General features: G+C 43.1%; 1 protein-coding gene across 1 annotated transcript in view; it reads right to left on the minus strand.

The window, feature by feature from the left end:
- Positions 1 to 26,610, minus strand: part of LOC137648665 (uncharacterized) — a 208,523-nt gene that overhangs the window by 72,181 nt on the left and 109,732 nt on the right. Inside the window, 2 exon segments of the mRNA XM_068381675.1 lie at positions 1,406 to 1,509; positions 18,421 to 18,565. Of these exon segments, the coding sequence (XP_068237776.1) occupies positions 1,406 to 1,509; positions 18,421 to 18,565 (249 nt within the window).

Consider the following 26,610-nt stretch of genomic DNA (forward strand, 5'->3'; position numbering starts at 1 on the left):
CCCAGAAATGTAGGTTATTTTCATCAGTGCTATCCTATTTTTATTAATTAATTTATTTCCATTGGTTTATTTTTTCAATATAAATTTTCTTCCAAAATAATATGAGTTTGGCCAAAACTATTCTCATAGAAACAAGAAGCTTTCTTTTGAGGGGACTTATTTTTGCCTATGGGAGAATGGTTGGTAACCTATGTCTGTGGAAGTCTAATGCTCTCTTTTTTTCCAGGTTATCGATTTTGATTTTGCAGCTATTGCACAAGTAAATTTCTATGTATAATTTCTTTAAATGGTACCAAATGGTGAAATGTATACAAATGAATCTATGATAGGTGAAACCACAGATATAGAGTTCAAAATGTACTGAAATTCTTTAGGGCACGATAATTATTATTACTATCATTATTACTATTGATAACTAAGCTACACCCCTAGTTGGAAAAGCAGGATGCTATAAGCCCAAGAGCTCCAACAGGGAGAAATAGCCAGTGAGGAAAGGAAAGAAGGAAGTTAATAAACTAAAAGATAAGTAATGAAAAATTAAAATAAAATACTTTAAGAATAGTAACATTAAAAAAAGATCTTTCATATATAAACTATAAAAGCTTAAAAAAAAAGAAAAGAGGAAGAGAGACAGAATAGTGTGCCCATGTGTACCCTCAAGCAAAAGAACTCTACCCCAAGACAGTGGAAGATCATGGTACATAGGCTACGGCACTACCCAAGACTACAGAACAATGCTTTGATTTCGGAGTGCCCTTAACCTAGAAGAGTTGCTTACCATAGCTGAAGAATCTCTTCTACACTTACCAAGTGGAAAGTAGCCATGGAACAGTTACAGTGCTGTAGTTAACCACTTGAATGAAGAAGAATTGTTTGGTAATCTCAGTGTTTTTGATGTATGAGGACAGAGGAGAATGTGGAAGAATAGGCCAGATTATTCAGTGGATGTGTAGGCAAAGAAAAAATAAGCCGTAACCAGAGAGAGGGATCCAATGTAGTACTGTCTGGCCACTCAAAGGACCCAAAAACTCTAGCGGTACTATCTCATCAGGTGGGTGATGCCCTGGCCAACCTACTACCTATTAATCCCCATCGAAATAGAAATACAATATATAATTGAATTAGTCTGGATATCCAGATACAGCACTACTTAAATTTTGAAATTCATAAGCAATTAAGAAATACCAATCAATCTGGAAATCAAAAACCATCCAAAAACTTTGCTTTCATATCATAAATCCATAATACCATAATCATGGAGATTAAAAAATAATCATAAGTAAGATGAAGAAAAATGTATTCCATGAATTCAATTATTATAATGACAGCAGAGAGATTGTGAGCTCAAACTAAGAAAAAAGAAAGTTGAAAATATAGTGAATTATATGACTTTTACATTACTCACATAGGAACTTCACAGAACTTGACAATGGTCTCAAAACTCTTGATGGTTTTTTTGGCCTGATCTTCTCTGTGTGTTTTACCTGAAACCTTTGCTTTTGATTCATCCTGAAGGTATATGGAAAACTAAATTAAAGGAAAATTCATGGAAATTACTATAAAAATTATTATTTATTTACAATGCATATACAAATTATAAAAAAATATTTCAAGAAATCTTGACCAACATTCATTAAGCTATAAACTCTTAAAGAGCAGTGTTAGATGACAAACTTATAGAAAAATTTTACTTTTTCTTATCTATACAAACCTAAGTCCTTTAAAATAGGGAATGTCTTCAGTGTTACTGGATGGCCCATTGAATTTGTTAATGAGGTAGTTAATGTCAGGTAGTGAGTGCAAGAGTAGCCCCACCCACTCTAATGTCAGACTCTTCTCTTTTGATCTTTACCTTAGGACTAAGAAGGGTGGTTGAAGTGGACATTTAAAACTTTAAGGGACACAGATTTATATAGCTAGGAAAAATACAATTTATTTGAAAAATATTCTACTTGTTTTTACATGCATAGAAACCTCTTGTTCTTTAAAATAGGGAGAGACTCTTATTGGTGGGATGCAGTTCCCCTTGAACTGAACTGATTGGCTCTTTCTCTTCCATGAAATTTGCCAGCCTCCCTGGTCCCATTCAGGAGAAAAGGAGATGACCCCAACATTGTACTGTACTGTACTGAACTGTATGTAATAGGTCCCCTTTTTTCTGCAGGAGAAAATTTCTTTATTTTTAAGTTTTTTGTACTTCTTATTTCTATAAGATTGAGGTGTTGAGGGGAGTGTCGTGGTTTTATGGTGGTAGTCTTTTTGTTGGGGTAATACTTTAAACGTATGGATTTGTTATGATGGAGTCGTTGGATTTACTCATCTCCCCATTTTTTATCGAGTTAGGAGAAGTTATGAATCCTCTGCCAGCCTCAAAAACTTACTTAAATACCGTACTTAAGAAACATTAATTACATCCCATCCTTCTCTCCACATCTAGCGAGGACAAAGTAATAATAAGTTCTTCCAACATGAATCCCACCAGTAACCATGTATTGTAGTTGTACATACATATACCAAGGAACTTCCCCCAATTTTGGGGGGTAGCCAACATCAAACAAATGAAAAAAAAAAAAAGGGGGGGGCCTCTCCTCTCTACGTTCCTCCCAGCCTGACAAGGGATTCAACCGAGTTCGGCTGGTACTGCTGGGGTACCACAGCCAACCCTCCCCCGTTATCCACCACAGATGAAGCTTCACAACCCTGAATCCCCTACTGCTGCTACCTGCGCGGTCATCGAAGGCACCGGAGGAAGCAGCAGGGCCTACCGGAACTGCATCACAATCGTTCGCCATTCATTCCTATTTCTAGCACGCTCTCTTGCCTCTCTCATATCTATCTTCCTATCACCCAGAGCTTTCTTCACTCCATCCATCCACCCAAACATTGGCCTTCCTCTTGTACTTCTCCCATCAACTCTTGCATTCATCACCTTCTTTAGCAGACAGCCATTTTCCATTCTCTAAACATGGCCAAACCACCTCGAAACATTCATATCCACTCTAGCTGCTAACTAATTTTTTACACCCGTTCTCACCCTCACTACTTCGTTCCTAACCCTATCTACTCGAGATACACCAGCCATACTCCTTAGACACTTCATCTCAAACACATTCAATTTCTGTCTCTCCGTCACTTTCATTCCCAACAACTCCGATCCATACATCACAGTAGGTACAATCACTTTCTCATACAGAATTCTCTTTACATTCATGCCCAACCCTCTATTTTTACTACTCCCTTAACTGCCCCCAACACTTTGCATCCTTCATTCACTCTCTCACGTACATCTGCTTCCACTCCACCATTTGCTGCAACAACAGACCCCAAGTACTTAAACTGATCCACCTCCTCAAGTAACTCTCCATTCAACATGACATTCAACCTCGCACCACCTTCCCTTCTCGTACATCTCATAACCTTACTCTTACTCACATTAACTCTCAACTTCCTTCTCTCACACACCCTTCCAAATTCTGTCACTAATAGGCCAAGCTTCTCTTCCGCGTCTGCAACCAGTACAGTATCATCCGCAAACAACAACAGATTTACCTCCCATTCATGGCCATTCTCGTCTACTAGTTTTAATCCTCGTCCAAGCACTTGAGCATTCACCTCTCTCACCACTCCATCAACATACACGTTAAACATCCACAGCGACATCACACATCCCTGTCTCAGCCCCACTCTCACCGGAAACCAATCACTCACTTCATTTCCTATCCAAGCACATGCTTTAATACCTTTGTAGAAACTTTTCACTGCTTGCAACAACCTTCCACCAACTCCATATAACCTCATCACATTCCACATTGCTTCCCTATCAACTCTATCATACACTTTCTCCAGATCCATAAACACAACATACACCACCTTACCTTTTGCTAAATATTTCTCGCATATCTGCCTAACTGTAAAGATCTGATTCATACAACCCCTACCTCTTCTAAAACCACCCTGTACTTCTAAGATTGCATTCTCTGTTTTATCCTTAATCCTATTAATCATTACTCTACCATACACTTTTCCAACTACACTCAACAAACTTATACCCATTGAATTACAACACTCATGCACATCTCCCTTACCCTTATATAGTAGTATAATACACGCACAAACCCAATCAACTGGTACCATTGACAACACAAAACACATATTAAACAATCTCACCAACCATTCAAGTACAGCCACACCCCCTTCCTTCAACATCTCAGCTCTCACACCACCCATACCAGATGCTTTTCCTACTCTCGTTTCATCTAGTGCTCTCCTCACTTCCTCTCTTGTAATCTCTCTCTCATTCCCATCTCCCATCACCGGCACCTCAACACCTGCAACAGCAATTATATCTGCCTCCCTATTGTCCTCAACATTCTGTAAACTTTCAAAATATTCCGCCCACCTTTCCCTTGCCTCCTCTCCTTTTAACAACCTGCCATTTCCATCTTTCACTGTCTCTTCAATTCTTGAACCAGCCTTCCTTACTCTCTTCACTTCTTTCCAAAACTTCTTATTCTCTTCATATGAATGACCCAATCCCTGACCCCACCTCAGGTCAGCTGACCTCTTTGCCTCACTTACATTGCACTTTACTTGTGCTTTATTGTAGTTGTAGTATCAAAATATGGGAGGTCTAGTCATACAAATCAACTATCAATCTTTTAAGTTTTGCATTTGTCAAATAAGCTGTCATTGAAAAGCTTATAACATAAAGAATGTTGGGTAAATACTGAAAAATAAAGGGATTTTGACAAAGGAAAAATCTATTTCTGGGCGAGGGACCTGTGTCACCCAATGAAATGCTCCTTAAAGCACCATTTCTAAGGTATAAATACTGCTAAATGTACCAGAGAAAAAAGTTGCATGGAATGCCAGGAATATACCCAGCTCGCTCACCCTTATAGGGTGTCGGTATAAAAACTGGGGCGAGTGAAACTACTACCAGAGGTACCTTTCCAATTAGACTTTTCCCTCCTCAACATCCCCCGTTACTACGAGGTGTCGTTCTCTACAGCTACTGCCCCACCCCACCACTACCACTACCCATCCTTCTCCCATCCTTCCTACTAGTACCCCAAGTTTGGGCCAGCATAGGGTGAGGAAAAAGGAGGGTGGGTTCACTGGGCGACACAGGTCCCTCGCCCATATATAGATTTTTCCTTCGTCAAAATCCCTTTTCTGGGCTCAACCTGTGTCGCTCCATGAAATAGTAACAGAGAATTGGTCCCATAAGCTTGGAAATACACAAAAAGTTAAGGAACTGAATTAAAAAAAGATTAATTTAATTAAGAGTGTTTTACTAATAATCCTTAATACACCAATCTCTTAATTACAACCCAAATAAAGGTCAATGTTAAGGTAGGGGGAATAAGCAAGGCAGGTGCCACCCTGCTCCTTATTAGGAGACAAGGCACTAAGAGGGAAAAATATATATGAAGATAGGACCCTGTTATAATGGTTTTGTTAAATCTAGAGGAACCACTATATCTTTTTAATTCTTCAAAATTCATGTGATGAAAATAATTGACTGATGTTGCTACAGCTCAGATCTCTTGGGCATGTGGGACAGATTCCGGCTTGGTTCGTTTAATAAAATAAAGAATCTATTGTCTGATTCCTTTCAGGGAAATGGTTCCTCCATCCTCTCTAATAAACAAAGGTCCTGAAGACTTTCAAGAAGTTCTATTTAAATAGTCTTCCAGAGTGATAACGGGGCACAGAGATAGATCCTGTGGAAGTGGGACAATCTTCCACGGGGACCATTTATTCTGTGGACCCTCATTCTTTTCTAAGAATTTTCTATCTAGAGAGAATAAAATTCCACCAGAAGAAAGAAAATCAATATGATTTGGTTCTCTAGATAATGCTGAGAGTTCAGATATTCTGGCTCCTGAGGCTAAACTTATTAAAAATAACGTCTTCCTAAGAAGCGCTATATAAGTGCATGAGTCAATATCAGTGTCAGAATCTAGATCAAAGACATCATTTAAAACCCATGAAACTATGTGAGGGCGAGTTACTGGTTTTAGTCTAGTACAGGCTCTCTGAATAGACGAAAAATACGAATTTGTAAGATTAATATTGAACCCGATCTGAAATATTTTTTTTAAAGCAGATTTAATCATAGTAATAGTATTATTGGCTAGGCCTCCTTCAAAGAAAGTTCTGAAAAAGGTAACTGCCAGATTCGTAGTCATCGTCTGAACCCCTGAGTCTTCCAGAAATTTGGCTAACTTTCTTACATCAGAATCATATTGCTGAAGGGTAGAATCTCATATACCTGACACTAGGAACAATGTGTTAAGAGGGTCAACTTCATTATCTCTTTGTGCTGCAAATCTTATATAGTCTATAAAATGAAGGCACTCTGAATTCGTGAGGAAGCAGACACACTGTGAGATAGTACCATCCGTGCTAACTTGGTTCAGGAATCCGCCGAGGTCGGAGTCCTAGTTCCACCAAGAGAGGAAACCAGTTGCATTGAGCTAATTGAGGGCTACAAGGGCAATCCAACCTTTGAAAGTACTGAGCATGTCCAGGACTTTCATTAGCATGTTTATAGGTAGAATCATGTAAATCCTCCGTCAGTTGTTCCAATCTATGGACATTTCGTTTGTGACATAGGCCAGAGGGTCCAGGTTGGGGGCTACATGACATTGTGGCTTGTGGTTGGATTCCGTAACAAAAGGTCTACTTGGAGACCAGGAACTTGTTGGCAGGTCCAATTAAATGACTTTTTGTCCAAGGACCATTCCGACTCCCGCGGAGGTGTCCTTGTTAGTTCATCCTCAACCACATTTCTTACTCCCGCCAGGAGAACAGCTAACAAGTACCAATGGTTCCTTGTTGCCATTGAAAAGATAGCTACCATCACTTGATTTACGTGACTTGATTTGGAACCTCCCATGTTTATGCAGTGGACTATCACTTGGCTGTCTAGTATTAGACTGAAATGTTGTTTCCATGACTTCTAGGATATTGATGTGTAGTTGTCGGAGTGTCACTGTCCACAACCCCTGGACCTGTTCGTATTGGGAATAGCCTCATCAAGCGCTTAGGGAGTCATCTATATGGACCACCAATATTGTCGCTGGGAATCGTAAAGGTACTGTACTGAGTTGGGTAGGTTTTTGACCTTCGTCCATGGTTGAATTCTTTTCCATAGTGTTGGTGGAATCCGAGAAATTTTGTCTCGATATTTCACGTTAGCTTTGGACCGCCAAACTCGGTTGATGTCTTCCAGATTGACTCTCAACAATGTGTCTGTTACTGAGGTAAACTGGAGTAAACCTTTCTTAGTTTCTCCGGGTCGTCAGTTTGTCCTTGAGAGATCCTCTTGTGTTTCTTACTATCTCTATCCTCTTCTGTGGTGGAATCAACCGCTTGTGTGTGGTCAGGATCCATTATAGACCTAACCACTGGAAGCACGTTGCTGGAGTAAAGCAGGACTTTTTGAAATTTATTTGGAATTATGATATTTTAATTATAAAATAAATTTTTGGATATACTTACCCGGTGAATATATAATAGCTGAGCCTCCGGCGGCTCGACAGAAAAACACACAAAAACTCGCGAGCGATCGCTATGAAGGTTGCGGGTGTGCCCACTAGCGCCAACTATCGGCCAGATACCGCATATACATGTAAACAGACCCAATTTTTCTCATCCCGGTGGGTCTCTATCGGGGAGGAAGGGGGGGCCTTTAATTTATATATTCACCGGGTAAGTATATTCAAAAATTTATTTTATAATTAAAATATCATTTTTAAATATTTAACTTAGCCGGTGAATATATAATAGCTGATTCACACCCATGGTGGTGGGTAGAGACCAGAGTTAATTAAGTTTACAGCGTATATGCTTAGAGTTTTTGACAGTTATATCATAACAAAACCCAAATATATAAAGGTACCTGGTAAGGAAGTTGACTTAGACGATTACTCTGCCTTATTAGTCTGTCTTCCTCACGAAGCCCAGCGATCCTCTTAGGATGCTGAAAGACTCCCAGGAGCTGAAGTATTAAGGGCTGCAACCCATACAACAGGACCTCATCAAACCCCTAATCTGGGCACTCTCAAGAAATGACATTTGACCACCCGCCAAATCAAAAAAGGCTGCGAAAGGCTTCTTAGCCTTCCGTACAACCCAATTAAAAAACATTTCAAGAGCAGATTAAAAGGATATTGGAATTAAGGGAATGTAGTGGTAGAACCCTTACCCACTACTGCATTCGCTGTAACGAATGGACCCAGTGTGTAGCAGTTCTCGTAAAGAGTCTGGACATCTTTTAAGTAAAATGACGTGAATACCGATTTGCTTCTCCAAACGGTCGCGTCCATAATACTTTGCAGAGATTTATTTTGCTTAAAGGCCACGGAAGTTGCTATAGCTCTTATTTCGTGCGTCTTAACCTTAAGCAAGCATCGGTCTTTTTCATTCAAGTGAGAATGAGCCTCTCGTATTAAAAGTCTGATAAAATATGACAAAGCATTCTTTGACATAGGCAATGATGGTTTCTTAACTGAGCACCATAATGCCTCAGATCCACCTCGTAAGGACTTAGTACGAGCTAAGTAGAACTTAAGAGCTCTAACTGGACACAGCACTCTTTCAAGTTCGTTGCCTACGATCTCTGACAGGCAAGGTATATCAAAAGACTTAGGCCAAGGACGAGAAGGCAGTTCATTTTTGGCCAGGAAACCAAGTTGAAGTGAACAAGTGGCTTTTTCTGTAGAAAAGCCGATGTTCTTACTGAAGGCATGAATTTCACTGACCCTTTTAGCCGAAGCCAAGCACACTAGGAAAAGCGTCTTGAGGGTGAGATCCTTCAGGGAGGCTGAATGTAATGGCTCAAACCTGTCTGACATGAGGAACCTTAGGACCACGTCTAAGTTCCATCCAGGAGTTGCCAAACGACGTTCCTTAGAGGTCTCGAAAGACTTAAGGAGATCTTGGAGATCTTAATTGTTGGAAAGATCTAAGCCTCTATGACGAAAGACCGAAGCCAACATGCTCCTGTAGCCCTAAATCGTGGGAGCTGAGAGGGAGCGAACATTTCTCAGATGTAAAAGAAAATCTCCGATTGGGCTACAGAGGTACTGGAAGAGGACATAGATGCTGGCTTGCACCAATCTCGAAAGACTTCCCACTTCGACTGGTATACTCTGAAGGTAGAAGCTCTCCTCGCTCTCGCAATCGCACTGGCTGCCTCCTTCGAAAAGTCTCGAGCTCTTGAGAGTCTCTCGATAGTCTGAAGGCAGTCAGACGAAGCGCGGGGAGGCTTTGATGAACATTCTTTACGTGGGGCTGACGTAAGAGATCTACCCTTAGAGGAAGACTTCTTGGAATGTCTACCAGCCATTGAAGTACCTCGGTGAACCACTCTCTCGCGGGCCAGAGGGTAGCAACCAACGTCAACCCTGTCCCTTCGTGAGAGGCGAACTTCTGCAGTACCTTGTTGACTATCTTGAATGGTGGGAATGCATATAAGTCCAGATGAGACCAATCCAGTAGAAACGCGTCTATGTGGATTGCTTCTGTATCTAAGACTGGAGAGCAATAGATTGGTAACCTTTTGGTCAACGAGGAGGCAAAGAGGTCTATGGTGGGTTGACCCCAAGTAGCCCAAAGACTCTTGCCCACGTCCTTGTGGAGGGTCCATTCCGTGGGTATCACCTGACCCCTCCGACTGAGACAGTCTGCCAAGACGTTCAAGTCTCTTGCTTGAGGGTACACTCGAGCACACTCTCCTATCTTATTTCTCTTCCTCTTGTTTTGTTAAAGTTTTTATAGTTTATATAGGAGATATTTATTGTTGTTACTCTTCTTAGAATATTTTATTTTCCTTTTTTCCTTTCCGCACTGAGCTATTTTCCCTGTTGGAGCCCCTGGGCTTATAGCATACTGCTTTTCCAACTAGGGTTGTAGCTTAGTAAGTAATAATAATAATAATAATAATGAATCTCGTCAACAGGGAGATGCCTCGATTTCTTGACCATATGAGAAGGTCCCTTGCGATCTCGAGCAGCGTGAAGGAGTGTGGTGTTCTCTGAGTTGACCTCTACCACTTAGTTTCGAAGAAAGCTTTCGAATTTCATCAAGGCCAAGTGGACTGCTAATAGCTCCTTGCCGTTGATGTGCATGCTCTTCTGACTTGAGGTCCACAGACCCGAGCATTCCCGACCGTCCAGGGTCGCACCCCAACCCAAATCCGACGCGTCTGAGAACAACACGTGGTTTGGGTTCTTGACTGCTAGGGATAGTCCCTCTCTCAGACTGATATTGCTGTCCCACCATTTCAGGCATGCCTTTACTGGTTCGGAGACTGGGAATGATACCGTCTCTAACGTCTTGTCCTTGTTCCAGTGAGAGGCTAGATGGAACTGGAGAGGCCGAAGGTGTAGTCTCCCTAGCGAGACAAACTGCTCCAGGGATGAGAGAGTCCCTACGAGACTGTTCCAACTCCTGACTGAACAAACGTTCTCTTTTCAGCATTAGTTGGACTTCGAGCAGGGCTTGTTCTATTCGGGTGGCAGACGGAAAAGCCCGAAAAAACTGGACTGCGAATCTCCATCCCCAAATATAGAATAATCTGGGATGGGATCAGTTGGGACTTTTCTAGGTTGACCAAAAGTCCCAACTCCCTGGCCAGACTCAACGTCCAATGTAGATCCTGCAGACAGCGAAGACTGGACGATGCTCTGAGAAGCCAGTCGTCCAAGTACAGGGAGGCTCGGATTCCCGATAGATGGAGGGATTTTGACACATTCCTCATGAGCCTCGTAAACACGAGAGGAGCAGGACTGAGGCCAAAGCACAGGGCTCGAAACTGGTACCCCACATTCCTGTAAACAAACCTCAGAAACGGTTGGGAATCCGGGTGTATAGGAATGTGGAAGTATGCCTCCTGAAGGTCGAGAGAGACCATCCAGTCGCCTTCCATTAATGCTGTCAAGACAGCCTGGTAGACTTCATCGTGAAGTTTGTCTTGACAATGAACACATTGAGCGCACTTGCCTCTTACGTACTCCTGCAGTGAACATGGCTGCCCGATCATTGGAGCCATCCCTGATAGACTTGTTCCTGCAGAGAACGTGGCTGTCAGATTATTGGAGCCATCCCTGATAGCCTTGTTTATGCATGACATAATTGTACAGCAAAACTTCAAACGCTCGAAAAAACTCCTAACAGGAGATGGTCTAGCTCTGAAGCCGACCATAAAATCTTGGAGCGTCTCATGGCCAGGCGCCAGGGAGAGTCTATGAGGTTTGAGAAGTCTATCTGGGCAGAGGCAGGAACTCCCAAGCCGAGAACTTCTCCCGTGTCATATCAGACTCTCGCTCTATAAGCCAGCTTAAAAGTAGGGAAAGCAAAGGCTGTCTCCCCCAAACTCCTCCTGGTGATTAACCAGTCGCCTAGCAAACGTAAAGCTCTCTTAGAAGAGCGAGAGAGCACTAGCTTAGAAAACAACGGCTTCGAAGTAGCTAGGCCTAGTGTAAACTCTGACGTTTAGGCGAACGAGGAGCAGCAGTTACAAAAAGATCCGGACAAAGATCCTTAAAAATCAGCATGATTTATTTAAAGTCCATAGAGGGCTGAGCAGCTTTATGCTCCTCTCCGTCTGACAGAGTCCTCAAGGGAATATCAGTAGGAGGGGGATCAGCAACTTCCTCAACTGAAGGAACCTTGTCCGACAATTGCCGAGTCTCAAGCAAGGGAGAGACCTGCCGTGGTGGCAATGCTTGACAAGCAGAGTCCACACGCAAAGGAGCAACAGTAGCAGTCAAGGATGCTATGTCATGTAACTGCTTAAAGGACTGACCAGCAACAACAACAGGTGCGGGAGGACGCTCGACGTCAACTCGAGACTGCCTTGACTGCCTAGACTGAGCAGTCAAAACAACTCTTGACTGCGGTGCTTGACACTCAACGTCAAAACAAGTCAACTATGCTGGTTGGCGAACGTCCTGAACGTCAACAAGAGCAAGCGGCAGAGGCTGAACGTCCACAAGCGGCTGAGAGTCAACACGGGACTGCATCGAGTGAGGCTCTACAAAACACGATTGACGTGACTTTGTAACGTCAATGTCAACAGGACGAGCAAAGGCTCGTTTGGGCGGCTGACAGCCAGGATCTCGATCAGCTAAGCGGCGAGGATCATCGTGAACCTGCTCAGCAGAATAGTCCTCCATAAGAGAGGCAAGCTTATTCTGCATGTCTTGCCGTACAACCCATTTAGGATCAACGGGAATGGGTGCGGTAAGAGACGAGGGTAACGTCTGTGACTGCAAAACCTTGCCTACAATAAGACTCTCGGAGCCTGTGTTACGCTTTTGTTTAGGCGGCGAGCAGTCTTCCGATGACTGCATAGGGTCAGAGCTGTCCCAATGGCTACAACCAGGACGCTGGACCTGTCCTGAAAGGACTGACTTTCGCTTTAAGGGCCTCGAAACCTTGCTCCACGGTTTCTTACGCGAAAAGCCTTCGGATGACGAGGAGAAAATCGTCTCGCTCGTTTTATGGTAGGGGCGGTCTTGATGAGACACGCCTGAAACCATAGAGGGAACGTCTGTTCGCTGATCAAGGCCTCACGAACCCATAAGTCGTACGACATTACTTCTCCCCTGGGCTTGGGAGCTTGCAAGAGGTCTCGGACTAGGCGAACGACAGGCACGAACAGACGAACCCTCGGTCGCAACACTGATAACACTTTGCGCAATTATCACTTTATCACTACGATTTTCTGTTTTGCACTTACTTCACTGAAATCGAATTTTTCAACAATTCACATTAGGCATGAATAAAACTGATTTCTACCTGAAGCACGCAATTCTACCCTCATCAAAAGGTTATAATTGCGAAATAAGTCGTATAATGTAAGCACATTAATACAAGCAAAACACAGTAAACATATATTAAGATAAAAAGATCAGTGGCTGGGGAGGAGACTAAACACTAGTTCATTCAAAACTACGTTTTCAATCTCTCACCGTACAGTGCCTTGGGACGAGAATAAAAACTAAAAACGTTTTATCCTTTCTCCCCGTACAGAGACTAGGGACGAGAGTAAAACACTGACTCGAGAACAACGTTACTCGCTTGGCACGAGAATAAAGATCGGAACGTTCTCTCTTCCTCTCTCTCTCTCTCTCTCTCTCTCTCTCTTGATTTCGCACCGAAGAGAAAAGCCCACTTACCTTTCGTCAATAAACAGGTTATTTGACCAAAGGAAAAAACTGAAAGGACTAAGAAATTGAAAATTAACAAGTTCCTTTAAATTAGTATTTAAAACATTTAAGTTTGAAAGAAGAACGAACAAAACGTCAGAATCGATTTACTCTTTCTGCAAAGTGAAACCGTGATTCTCTCTCTCTCTATCGTAACGATAGAGCGCAAACTGCGTAGCATAAATAAACCAAACGTTAGTTCATCTTTGAAACAGTACGAAGACTATTCAAAGAAAATCTTTCATAAAATATCTACTAAAAAATATTCATTTAATAAGTTTTAAATCATTTGCTCTGTAAAAGTTATTTACGATTGAAAGGGCTCAACGTTGTTTAACTTCGGTTTCCAAGTTAGGACCGCCTACTCTCGGATTAGGGGAGGAATAGGTAAGGTCGCATATAAACAAATCATTAAAATTTATCTTGATGTTTATTATAAATGGAAAGCTAATCGAAGAGGCCTAATAAAGGCGGTTGAGATATAAAATATATAGAGGAAAATCTATAATTAACAACAACAATTTATAACATGATAAGATAATTGCTAAAAGCCTAAAACACACTTCCGTACTAAGGGAAGGGTCGGCCATCTTTAAAAGTCAAAGAAAGTCCAAAAAACAATCCAAAGTCATCAACAATTAAATCTATCCAAAAACGAGTTCAAGATTTAAGTTGAAGATAAAACACCTACACTGCGAAAGCTCAAACCAAAATGAAGTACTTCACCAAGTCTGTTGAAAAACTCCAGGTTATACAGCGAGTAATGGTACGTCTTGTCGATCAGACCGACAGAGAAAAATTGGGTCTGTTTACATGTATATGCGGTATCTGGCCGATAGTTGGCGCTAGTGGGCACACCCGCAACCTTCGTAGCGATCGCTCGCGAGTTTTTGTGTGTTTTTCTGTCGAGCCGCCGGAGGCTCAGCTATTATATATTCACCGGCTAAGTTAAATATTTAAAACTAAGTATTCCAGAAATTTTATTACTTTGTCCGACGCCTTGTGGCATTCCTCGACGCTGTTGGCCCAGATAAACCAATCGTCTAGGTAGGCCATTAACTGTAATCCTTGAGTCCTCATCTCTTGGACTACTGTCTCCGCCAACTTAGCGAATATCCTGGTCGCTATGTTGAGTCCGAACGGCATCACCCTGAAGGTGTAAGCCCATTTGCCTAGCTTGAATCCTAGGAAAAGACGAAAAAGCCATGCTATCGGAACATGAAAATAAACGCCTGTAAGATCTATAGAGGTGGTGACGGCCCCACTGGGACATAAAGTCCTCACCTGTGAGACGGTCAGCATATGGAACTAGTCGCATTGAATATATGTATTCAAATGGGACAGACCTAAGTTACTCTTCGTTTGTCAGAGTCTTTCTTTGGCATTCTGAACAAACGTCCTTGAAATTTTAAGTATTTTACCTATTCTATTGCTTTCTTCAGAAATATCTCCTGTGTAAAGTGTTAAATCTGCTGTTGGAATCTGATAAAAACTGGTTGGTGGAGGGGACATTTTCATCCATCTCTACCCCAAACCTTTCGTTATGATGTTGTATGCCAATTTCTGAACGCCCAACGGCTCCGAAAGAGGTACAGCCTTCCTCATACCTGGGGAGTCTCACTGGTTTGCAGAAGGTCTGCTTCCACTGCTCCCTCGAAATCCTCTACCTCTCCCGGAAGCTCTTCCGCCGCCTCTATGCAGGAAGGCTCCCCTAGCTCTACTACCTCTCGCATGCCTAATATATCTGTGAAACACTCCCTGTGTTTCGAAGGAAGGATGATACACCGGTTGTTGAGGTGGTTGGCTTACCCACACATATTGATTTTGTGGCTGGGTTCTTGAGGTGGAAGGCTGGCTCATCTGGGATACTGGCATTGCCTGTAGCACATCTTGGGCCTGTGGCCCTTGGAAGGACTGAAACTTCCTTGGTCTTTTCCTGCCTCATGATTGCGGTCCGGTGGGCTCGAATTTTCTTTTTGTAATTAGACCCCACCAGACTCTGAGGCTTTGGTTGACTCTCGCTGCTTCTCCGAGGATGCTATTTACCACGTCCTCCGGGAATAAGTCAGCTCCCCAGGTCGAGGCCTTAAGTAACCAGTTAGGCTCATGCCTAATGGAGTCCTCAGTTAAGACGTGCTTCCGGCAATTGCGTCGGACCACTGAAAAATCATATGTATCACACTGTAGTGTGTGAGGCAAAGACTTTGTCAGGATTTTAAAAAAGTAGCTCCTCGCGTAGATTAACAAAGTCATCTCTGCCATCGTGGCTAAGTTGATAGATTAACCCAGCCTGGTTCTTGCACCATATTCTATTTTAATCAGTCTGGAAGTCGGGGGGGGGGGGGGTGCCGTTCACTAACCTGTGTGATGGCACAGTCCTAATTCCATGACCCTGCTGTGAAAGTAGCTGGTGCATCGATCCAGCCTTCTTGGTTTCCCGGGAATAACAGGGAAGATAGTTCCGTATTCCTTAGTTGCGGCATGGCTTCCCTTCCATATCTGCCTGTAAGGTAAGGCCTACTACCTTGGTGGTACATGGTGTCGTGGTCTGCCGGTCCACCTCGAACTTAGTGTACGTACCCTTATGAGGGGTTAACTTGGTATTGACACATTCCCACTCATTTAAAGTCCGGACCCAGGCGGACAAAGCTTGCTCTTTTGGCTAGATAACGGTTTCCTTGGGAACCTTGTCTACCCTTATTAGCTCTTCCAATGACGGGCGCTCGTATCAAGAGAAGGTGAATTGTAAGCCCGGCGGATATCATTCAAAATCTTCTACCGGATGGGGACCACCTCCTGCTATTGTCAACATGCCCTCTGAGAACGGGGCATGAAGAGCCAATCGCCACGGGTCGTTCTAAACGATCGCCGGGAGCTTTGACGCATCCAGAACCACAAACTACCGTTGTTGTGGTAGTCCGGACCGCAAGGATTTTCTATCAGACTTTCCTGATTTTGCAGTCCCTGGCCCAAATCGTCCATAGACCGCAGGCGATCGGCAATTGGACCAAACTGGGACTGGACTACACTACTCAACCTCTCCATGAGCTGGCTCAAGAAGGCCACCAGATTGAAATAAAGTTCCGACATCTGCCCCTTTGAGCTTCTTGCTCTCGACCCCTGATGTGGAGGATTAGTCCCTGCCGAGTCCGTAAGTAGCTTAGAAGCTGATGATGGTCTGGTTGGGAGTGGTTTGGGTAACCTAAAAGGCTTGCCCACTTTGGGTAGGGCCAACCTCATACATTTTACCATAAAGGCCACTAAGCATGGCACACGGCATGAGATCGGCAGACCACATGCCCACACGACTGCTGCAGCACAGCAGTGCATGCTGTCTCCTGACAGCGTACCACCTGTAAGTTAATTTGATACATGAGTATCATACTTGATTTCGCCGGAAAAACCGGTGACATATATAGTTAAGTTAAATCCGCTGTGTAAAGCTCAGTGGAGTCGTATTCTTTCTTACCATTTTACAATAGTACCCTAATATTCTATTTTCCTTCTTCCACCATCTCCTATCATCCAGAGTATTGCCATTACAAAGGTTTGAAACAGGTAGAAATGGTGGCTGGATTAATCTTAAACCAGTCTGCTGTCTCCAGAAAGAAAAATTCTACTATGAAACTTCTCTCAACCTTCCCTACCCCTACCGGAGTAGGATGTACGTATTGATGAAGAAAGGTTTGGGACAAGGAGATACAAGGAAATCAGAATTGGGGACACCAATACCGTTGCCGGAATACCTGGTTGGAAGTATGAATTCCCACTGTTGTAAATCCACCCCGTAACAATATAAATTCAAGAACTACAAAGCTCCGTCTGTAACCCTCATCCCAGAACAATCATACCGCAAATATTCTGTTATATAAGAGATCAACGTACGGGATCAGAACAGGGTAAAAATTTATCTGAAACCGATCAAAGAAACATAGTAACTATCTCATGGATACGATTTCAAGTAAATCCCGGCCCTCACGGGGCGGGAGAATATCGAAGATGGAATTCCGGGAATAGAGGGATACGCGGTACGTAGCAAGGGTCATACTCAGTCCGGCTCAACTGGTGGCCTTCCATGACTAACCGAGGAGAGAGCGCTATCTGCAATGACTCACAAATTGCGAGAGCTATATCTCTCTCTTGGCTGTCTCCCTTCTCTCATTAGTGTATAACTGAAGCCTACTTCCCGAGGTTAGGATGCGGCGAGTAAGAATTCCACCGAGGTGGGTACAGGGGGAAGGAGACAACTGAGTAAGATAATTTGGTACATGAATATAAAATCAACTTATGCCGGGAACCCCGGCGAATTACTAAAGAAATTAAATTCCACCGTGACACCCAGCAGAAGATCATGAGTGCTTAAGCTAAAGGAAATAACGCGCAAAAGCATTAAAAAAACATGTTGCCCCTCTGCTATGAAATGGTAGTCTTTATTAAGAGTTTCTCAGCACATGGGATACCCACCGGGGTGGGGAGCGTAAGCAAGAAGTGACAAGCAGACTAGAAACAACCATAAAAATCCGTAGACTCCGGAATGCATGAAATTAAATGAACTAAACCTAATGACAGAAAGGGAGAAAATAGATACCAATGTATTTTCACCATTCTGTTTTTCACTTTGCACGCCCATACATCAACATAATGTTGACAGTGCTTTGAAAATACTACAGTACTACATGGGCAGGTGTACAAGTGTAAATATACATCAAAGTGAACCTGTTACTTCAGATATATTTGTATTGCACCAGTTATAAAGATGTAATTTGCATAATAAAAGCCATGTCTATTTATTCATTTGGCTATATATTTTTGGGCAGGTTATTTGTTAATTACATCTAATAAATCTTTTACTTTCTTTTATTATCATTCCTAGACTTCATGAACTCATAGCTGTGATATTTACCTGTTATGGACTGCAATAAAGAAATTAATTGCGACCAAGAAAACATCTTCATTAAGTTTACTTCAACTGAACTAAATCATTAACATACAATACGGAATACCATAAATGGCTCTATTTACCAGAAAATAAATAACAAAAATTACTTTGGGCTTTATAATAAAATTAACTAATATTCACCTTTTTGAAATTTAAATTTAAATGTTTATCATATCTCCTATAATATTGGAAAGGGAAATTATTAGAATAATTGTTCTTGATAGGGTAAAGGTTACGAAAAAAAAAACTTTTCCTAACCTGCCTCAAGAGAAAGAAAATAGTATCTCTCTCTGACTTGCTATAGTATATTCTGCATCTAGAGGGCAGCCCATCACGACCAGCTCTACCAGATTCTTGGTAATACCCGGCCATAGACTGCGGAACACTCCAGTGTGCTACAAACCTAGAAGAAAGATGTCATAAGTACAATGAAGTAGATAGAAAAACTACAACTGTTTCTTAAACAGGAACCGCACTGTTAACTACACATAACTGCTACAGCCCAGGGAAATGAGATCTGCAATGATTGCCCTTGCATAAAAGTCTGAAAACTCTTTCAATATAAACTGGGGGTTTTAGCATTTATACAACCTCTCCTGAAAGTATTTGAAAGTGGGGAAAAATTATATTTTAATTATAAAATAAATTTTTGAATATACTTACCCGGTGAATATATAGCTGCAACTCTGTTGCTCGACAGACAAAAAACTGTACAAAAAACTCGCTAGCGATCGCCATACAGGTTGCGGGTGTGCTCACCAGCGCCAACTGTCGGCCAGATACCAAACTCTATGTAAACAAAGACTCAATTTTCTCCTCATCCCACTGCGTCTCTATTGGGGAGGAACGGAGGGCCGTTTAATTTATATTCACCGGGTAAGTATATTCAAAAATTTATTTTATAATTAAAATATCATTTTTAAATATTTAACTTAGCCGGTGAATATATAGCTGATTCACACCCAGGGTGGTGGGTAGAGACCAGTTAAATATGTTTACATCTTATGAGCTAAGAGTTTTTATTTCATTTTAGAAGTTATCAAAATAACAAAAACAAAATAAATAGGTACCTGGTAAGGAAGTCGACTTAGACGATTACTCTGCCTTATAAGTACGTCTTCCTTACGGAGCCTCGCGATCCTCTTAGGATGCTGACAGACCCCTAGGAGCTGAAGTATCAAGGGCTGCAACCCATACAATAGGACCTCCTCAAACCCCTAATCTGGGCGCTCTTAAGAAATGACTTTGACCACCCGTCAAATCAACCAGGATGCGAAAGGCTTCTTAGCCTTCCGGACAACCCATAAAAATGTTATTTTCATTAGTAAAATAAATTTTTGAATATACTTACCCGATAATCATGTAGCTGTCAACTCCGTTGCCCGACAGAATTCTATGGGAGGGATACGCCAGCTATCACTATACTAGAAGGGGGTGTACTCACAAGCGCCACCTGTGGCCAGGTACTACAGTACTTGTTGTTGACGCCACCTCACTTTTTCCTCGGTCCACTGGTTCTCTATGGGGAGGAAGGGTGGGTCAACTAAATCATGATTATCGGGTAAGTATATTCAAAAATTTATTTTACTAATGAAAATAACATTTTTCAATATTAAACTTACCCGATAATCATGTAGCTGATTCACACCCAGGGGGGTGGGTGAAAAACCAGTGTACAAGACTAAAGGATAGCTAAGTATCCCGTATTTCATATAATCAGTTATCCACAATAACAATGAAATAATAAGTACCTGGTAAGGAAGTCGACTTGAACCGTTACTCTGCCTTTAATAAGATCGTCTTCCTTACTGAGCGCAGCGTTCCTCTTGGAAGGCTGAATCAGCTCAAAGGTGCTAAAGTATCAAGGGCTGCAACCCATACTAAAGGACCTCATCACAACCTTTAACCTCGGCGCTTCTCAAGAAAGAATTGACCACCCGCCAAATCAACAAGGATGTGGAAGGCTTCTTAGCCGACCGTACAACCCATAAAAAGTATTCAAGAGAAAGGTTAAAAGGTTATGGGATTATGGGAATGTAGTGGCTGATCCCTCGCCTACTACTGCATTCGTTGCTACGAATGGTCCCAGGGTGTAGCAGTACTCGTAAAGAGACTGGACATCTTTGAGATAGAATGATGCGAACACTGACTTGCTTCTCCAATAGGTTGCATCCATAACACTCTGCAGAGAATGGCTCTGTTTGAAGGCCACAGAAGTAGCCACAGCTCCCACTTCATGTGTCCCTACCTTCAGCAAAGCAAGGTCTTCTTCCTTCAGATGAGAATGTGTTTCTCTAATCAGAAGCCTGAATAGTCAGAAACTGAGTTCTTAGAACTTGGAAAAGAAGGTTTCTTGATAGCACACTATAAGGCTTCTGATTGTCCTCGTAAAGGTTAAGACCTTTTTAGATAGTACCTAAGAGCTCTAACTGGGCAAAGTACTCTCTCCAGTTCATTCCCCACCAAGTTGGACAGGCTTGGGATCTCGAACGACTTAGGCCAAGGACGTGAAGGAAGCTCGTTTAGCAAAAACCGAGCTGCAAGGAACATGTAGCCGTTTCAGATGTGAAAACAATGATCCTGCTGAAGGCGTGGATCTCACTTACTCTTTTAGCTGTTGTCAAGCACACGAGGAAAAGAGTTTTTAACGTGAGGTCCTAAAAAGAGGCTGATTGGAGAGGTTCAAATCTTGATGACATAAGGAACCTTAGGACCACGTCTAGATTCCAAGCCTGGAGTGGACAACCGACGTTCCTTTGAGGTCTCAAAAGACCTAGGGAGGTCCTGTAGATCTTTGTTGGTGGAAAGATCCAAGCCTCTGTGGCGGAAAACCGCTGCCAACATACTTCTGTAACCCTTGATCGTAGGAGCTGAAAGGGATCTTACTTTCCTTAGATATAACAGGAAGTCAGCAATCTGGGTTACAGTGGTACTGGTTGAGGAAACTGCATTGGTCTTGTACCAGCTACGGAAGACTTCCCCTTGAGACTGATAGATTCCGAGAGTGGATGTTCTCCTTGCTTTGGCAATCGCTCTGGCTGCCTCCTTCGAAAAGCCCCTAGCTCTTGAGAGTCTTTCGAAAGTCTGAAGGCAGTCAGACGAAGAGCGTGGAGGATTGGGTGTACCTTCTTTACGTGAGGTAGACGTAGAAGGTTCACTCCTAGAGGAAGAGTCCTGGGAATGTCGACCAGCCATTGCAGTACCTCTATGAACCATTCTCTCGCGGGCCAGAGCGGAGCCAACCAACGTCAGCCGTGTCCCTTGCGAGAGGAGAACTTCTGAAGTACCCTGTTGACAATCTTGAACGGCGGGAATGCATACAGGTCGAGATGGAACCAATCCAGCAGAAAAGCATCCACGTGAACTGCTGCTGGGTCTGGAATCGGAGAACAATACAATAGGAGTCTCTAGGTTATCGAGGTAGCGAACAGATCTATGGTTGGCTGACCCCACAGGGCCCAAAGTCTGCTGCAAACATTCTTGTGAAGGGTCCACTCTGTGGGGATGACCTGACCCTTCCGGCTGAGGTGATCTGCCATGACATTCATACCGCCCTGAATGAACCTCGTTACCAGCGTGAGCTTTCGATCTTTAGACCAGATGAGGAGGTCCCTTGCGATCTAGAACAACTTCACGAAAGAGTCCCTCCCTGCTTGAAGATGTAAGCCAGGGCTGTGGTGTTGTCAGAGTCCACCTCCACCACTTTGTTAAGCTGGAGGGACTTGAAGTTTATCAAGGCCAGAAGAACCGCCAACAACTCCTGCAATTGATGTGAAGTGTCCTTTGCTCCTGATTCCATGTTCTCGATCATTCCTGTCCGTCCAAAGTCGCACCCCAGCCCGTGTCTGATGTGTCCGAGAGGAGACGGCGGTCGGGTTTCTGAACAGCCAAAGGTAGACTTCCTTGAGAAGAAAGCTGTTCTTACACCACGCGAGAGAAGACCTCCTCTCTTCGGAAACAGGAACTGAGACCGTCTCTAGCGTCATGTCCTTTATCCAGTGAGCAGCTAGATGATACTGAAGGGGGGGAGGAGGATTCTCCCTAACACGATGAACAGGGCCAGCGATGAAAGTGTCCCTGTTAGACTCATCCACTACCTGACTGAGCATCGGTTCCTTCTCAGCATGCTCTGGATGCATTCTAGGGCTTGGAAGATCCTTGGGGCCGACGGAAAAGCCCGAAAAGCTCGACTCTGAAGATCCATACCCAGGGAGACAATGGTCTGGGATGGGATGAGCTGAGACTCCTCAAAATTGACCAGGAGGCCCAGTTCCTTGGTCAAATCCATAGTCCATCTGAGAAACTCCAGACAGCGACGACTTGTGGGAGCTCTTAAAAGCCAGTCGTCTGACGGAGCCGGACACAAGATCATGGTACTGCTGCACAGTCTGTGAACTGTCAACCATGGGGAAGCGAGGAAGTACAGTGACAACCCGAAGCTGTCTAGACTGTCTGGGTCGTACAGACAACTCCTTATCGGGTTGCTGAGGTTGCCGCACTGCGTCACAACAAGTCACTTCTGCTGGTTGTTGAACGTCTTCCCAGTGACACACTGACTCCGTAAACAAAAAAAAAAAAATCCTTTAACAAGGACTAAGCTTGGACTGCATGTCTTGCAACACAGCTCAAGGTCTAAGGGAGCAGGTGTGGTAACAGACGGGGTTAGTGACTGAAGTGGAACCATTACCTTCCCTGGAAGCATGTTATGCTTAAATAAAAGTCCATAGGAGGCTACGCAGCTAAAGGCTCCTCTCCAAATGACAGAGTCCTCAAGGGAATATCAGAAGGAGGGAGAAAAGCACTTTCTCATCTACAGGGACCATATCCGAGAAAAGTTAAGTTCTCTCAGTGAGGGTTTCAATGGTGCAAAAGTAGCAGACTAGAAGGCAACTTTATGAAACTGCTTGACAGTCTAGTGAGTTGGCAACAACCAAAGATGTATGACTGAGAAGCATGCGGTAAGGTATGCAGAGCATGTTGTATGCAGAGCATGCTGTATGCAGAGCATGCTGTATGTAGAGCATGTTGTATGCAAAGCATGCTGAAGGCAGAGCATGCTGTATGCAGAGCATGTTGTATGCAGAGCATGCTGAATGCAGAGCATGCTGTATGCAGAGCATGTTGTATGCAGAGCATGCTGTATGCAGAGCATGCTGTATGTAGAGCATGTTGTATGCAGAGCATGCTGAATGCAGAGCATGCTGTATGCAGAGCATGTTGTATGCAGAGCATGCTGTATGCAGAGCATGCTGTATGCAGAGCATGCTGTATGTAGAGCATGCTGTAAGGTAAGCAGAGCGTGTTGCATGTCGTTAAACATTTCTCAGAAATTCCATGACCAGTGCTAGAGTGCTTCATGCATGCTTGCATGGGGTTTTAATATCAACATAATATTTACCTTACATTCATAACTCATGATTCATTTTTGTTTTGAAGATATTTTTGCCATATTTTGCGATATTGTTAAAAATATATTGCAAGGAATACATATATATTTTTATATAAGTAAGACAAATAACCTCCATTATCATAATGTTTGTGTAGGCATACATGTATATGATTACAAAAGCAAGTTATGAAAGTAATGAGGTGTTATTATTGTCATTTGTAATTTCTCAAGTTGAGGAGAAAGTGGCAGATGCATGCGTTGAGGTGGCTGACTCATAGCATGAGGTTGCTGCCTCAAGAGTTGCGCTTGCTGTAAGGGTTGCGGATGCGCAGTAGCAGGTTCCTGAGGAACGAGTTAAGGTTCCTGAGGTGTGAGCTGCGAGAGTTGATGTAGCGGCTGCGCAGAACGCAGTTCTTGTCTCGCGAGTTGAGGTTCCTGAGGAGCTAGCCTAAGCTGCAGCGAGTGCTGAGGTGGCTGCCTCATTGATGGAAGAGGTAGTCGTACCTCAAGAGATTGTTGCCTCTCTGGTGGAACCGCAAGCGGAAGCGGAGGAAGTAAGGCATAAGATTCCTGCTCCCATTGCTGAGGTTGCCTTAAGGAAGGCGGAGGTTGCTGCACACCGCTGGTAACTGGCAACTCAGTACGCGGTAAGGTATCCTGAGGAACCTCAACATCGTACGCCTGGCAGACTGGACTGCGGTGAGGCGGAGCGATCGCAGGAGGAGGTGTAACCTTCTCAGCCTGACACTCACGCATTAAGACCGCAAGCTGTGACTGCGTGGACTGCAGCAAAGTCATCTTGGGGTCGGCAGACGCTAAGGTCTGCTGAGGCAAAGCCTTAACAGAAGATGAGGTCTGTTACGGCATCACCTTACCTCTCTTAGGAGGTGTGCAGTCACCTGATGACTGCGGAGAGTCAGAGCTAACCCAATGACTGCATCCGGGTTGTAGAACTCTAACTTCGTACGTCTGGCATAGGTCTGGACTTTACGTTTAAGAGGTCTTGAGACCTGAGACCAGCGTTTTCTCCCCGAAATTTCTTCTGCAGACGAGCAAAATAAGGGCTCAATCGTCTGCGGGTGGGAGTGACGGTCTCTGTAAGACACGCCCGCAACCACCGAGGATACTTCTGTGCGCCGATCAAGGCCTGCCGAATCCTTTTGCCCTTCGACATTGCTTCTCCCCTGGGCTTGGGAGCTTGCAAGAGGTCCCGGACTGGGAGGACGACTGGCACGCACAGAAGTACCCTCACGCACAACACTGACACTTTGCGCTAATCACTTATCACTTTTGATTTTCTGTTTGCACTTATTTCACTGAACTCGAAACTTTAAATGGTTTGTACCTGAAACACGCAATTCTATCCTTTCTCAAAAGTTAGTAATTGCGAAAACAGAATTACAATGTAACAGAAAAATCTAATGAAAGATAAATAATTCAGTGGCTGGAAAGAGACTAAACACTAGATCAAATAAACTACGTTTAAATTCTCTAGAAACGTTTACCTTCTTCCCCTAAAGAGACTAGGGAGAAGAGCAAAAACGATAACAACGTTACTCGCTTGAACGAAACGTTTATCCTCCTCTTTCTCCCTCCGTCTCTATCTCTCTCTCTCTCTCTCTCTCTTGACTTAGAACCTGAGAGAAGAGCCCAATCATATATATCGTTAAAACATATTATTGTTAAAGGAAAATATTTCTCAGAATGAAAAGTTCCTTTATTAGAATTAAAACCATTAAGTTAAGAAAGAATGAACAAAACGATAGACACGGTTACTCTTACTGCAACGTGACACCGTGAAAATTCTCTCTCTATCGTAACGATAGAACGCAAGTTGAACGTTCTGAACGTCAACAACTGCAGAGACAAAAACAAAACGTTAGTTCAACTTTGAAAACAGTACGAGACTATCAAAGAAATTCTTTCAAAAACATTAAAATAGCATAATATGTTAACAGGTAAAACCGAAATGACGGGCTCAATGTTAATTAACTTCGGTACCAAGAAAAGACCGCCTACTATTAGGAAAGGTCGAATATAAACAAATATAAAAATTAATTTTAATAAGTTTATAATAAAAGGAAGTTAATCGAAGAGGCCTATAAAAGGCGGAGAGATATAAAATAAATCTATAACAAAATTAAGAAAGAGAGTCTATACTCTCTTAGACACCAACACTTCCGTCTAAGGGAAGGGTCGGCCATTTAAAGGTGAAAGAGAGTTCATACTCTCTTCGTCACCATAATAATTAAATTAATTCCAAAAGCTAGCTAAGCTAACATAGAAGTTTCCAGTATAGCGAATAGCTGCAAATTTTAGAGAAATACTTCACCAAACCGTGAACAATACTCCAAAATCATAAGCGTATCCAAGAACGTCTTGCCGGAAGCACGACAGAGGAAAAAGTGAGGTGGCGTCAACAACAAGTACTGTAGTACCTGGCCACAGGTGGCGCTTGTGAGTACACCCCCTTCTAGTATAGTGATAGCTGGCGTATCCCTCCCGTAGAATTCTGTCGGGCAACGGAGTTGACAGCTACATGATTATCGGGTAAGTTTAATATTGAAAAAACAACATTTCAAGAGACAGATTAAAAGGATATGGAATTAGGGAATTGTAGTGGTTGAGCCCTCACCCACTACTGCACTCGCTGCTACGAATGGTCCCAGTGTGTAGCAGTTCTCGTAAAGAGACTGGACATCTTTCAAGTAAAAAGACGCGAACACTGACTTGCTTCTCCAATAGGGTGCGTCCATTATACTTTGCAGAGATCTATTTTGCTTAAAGGCCACGGAAGTTGTTACAGCTCTAACTTCGTGCGTCTTCACCTTAAGCAAAGTTCGGTCTTCCTCACTCAGATGTGAATGAGCTTCTCGTATTAACAATCTGATAGTCTGACCAAGCATTCTTTGACATAGGCAAGGATGGTTTCTTAACTGAACACCATAAAGCTTCAGATTGGCCTCGTAAAGGTTTAGTACGCTTTAAATAGAACTTAAGAGCTCTAACAGGGCATAAGACTCTTTCTAGTTCATTGCCTACGATCTCCGATAAGCTGG

The sequence above is a fragment of the Palaemon carinicauda genome, chromosome 1 (genome assembly GCF_036898095.1).
Source record: "Palaemon carinicauda isolate YSFRI2023 chromosome 1, ASM3689809v2, whole genome shotgun sequence".
Lineage (NCBI taxonomy): Eukaryota > Metazoa > Arthropoda > Malacostraca > Decapoda > Palaemonidae > Palaemon > Palaemon carinicauda.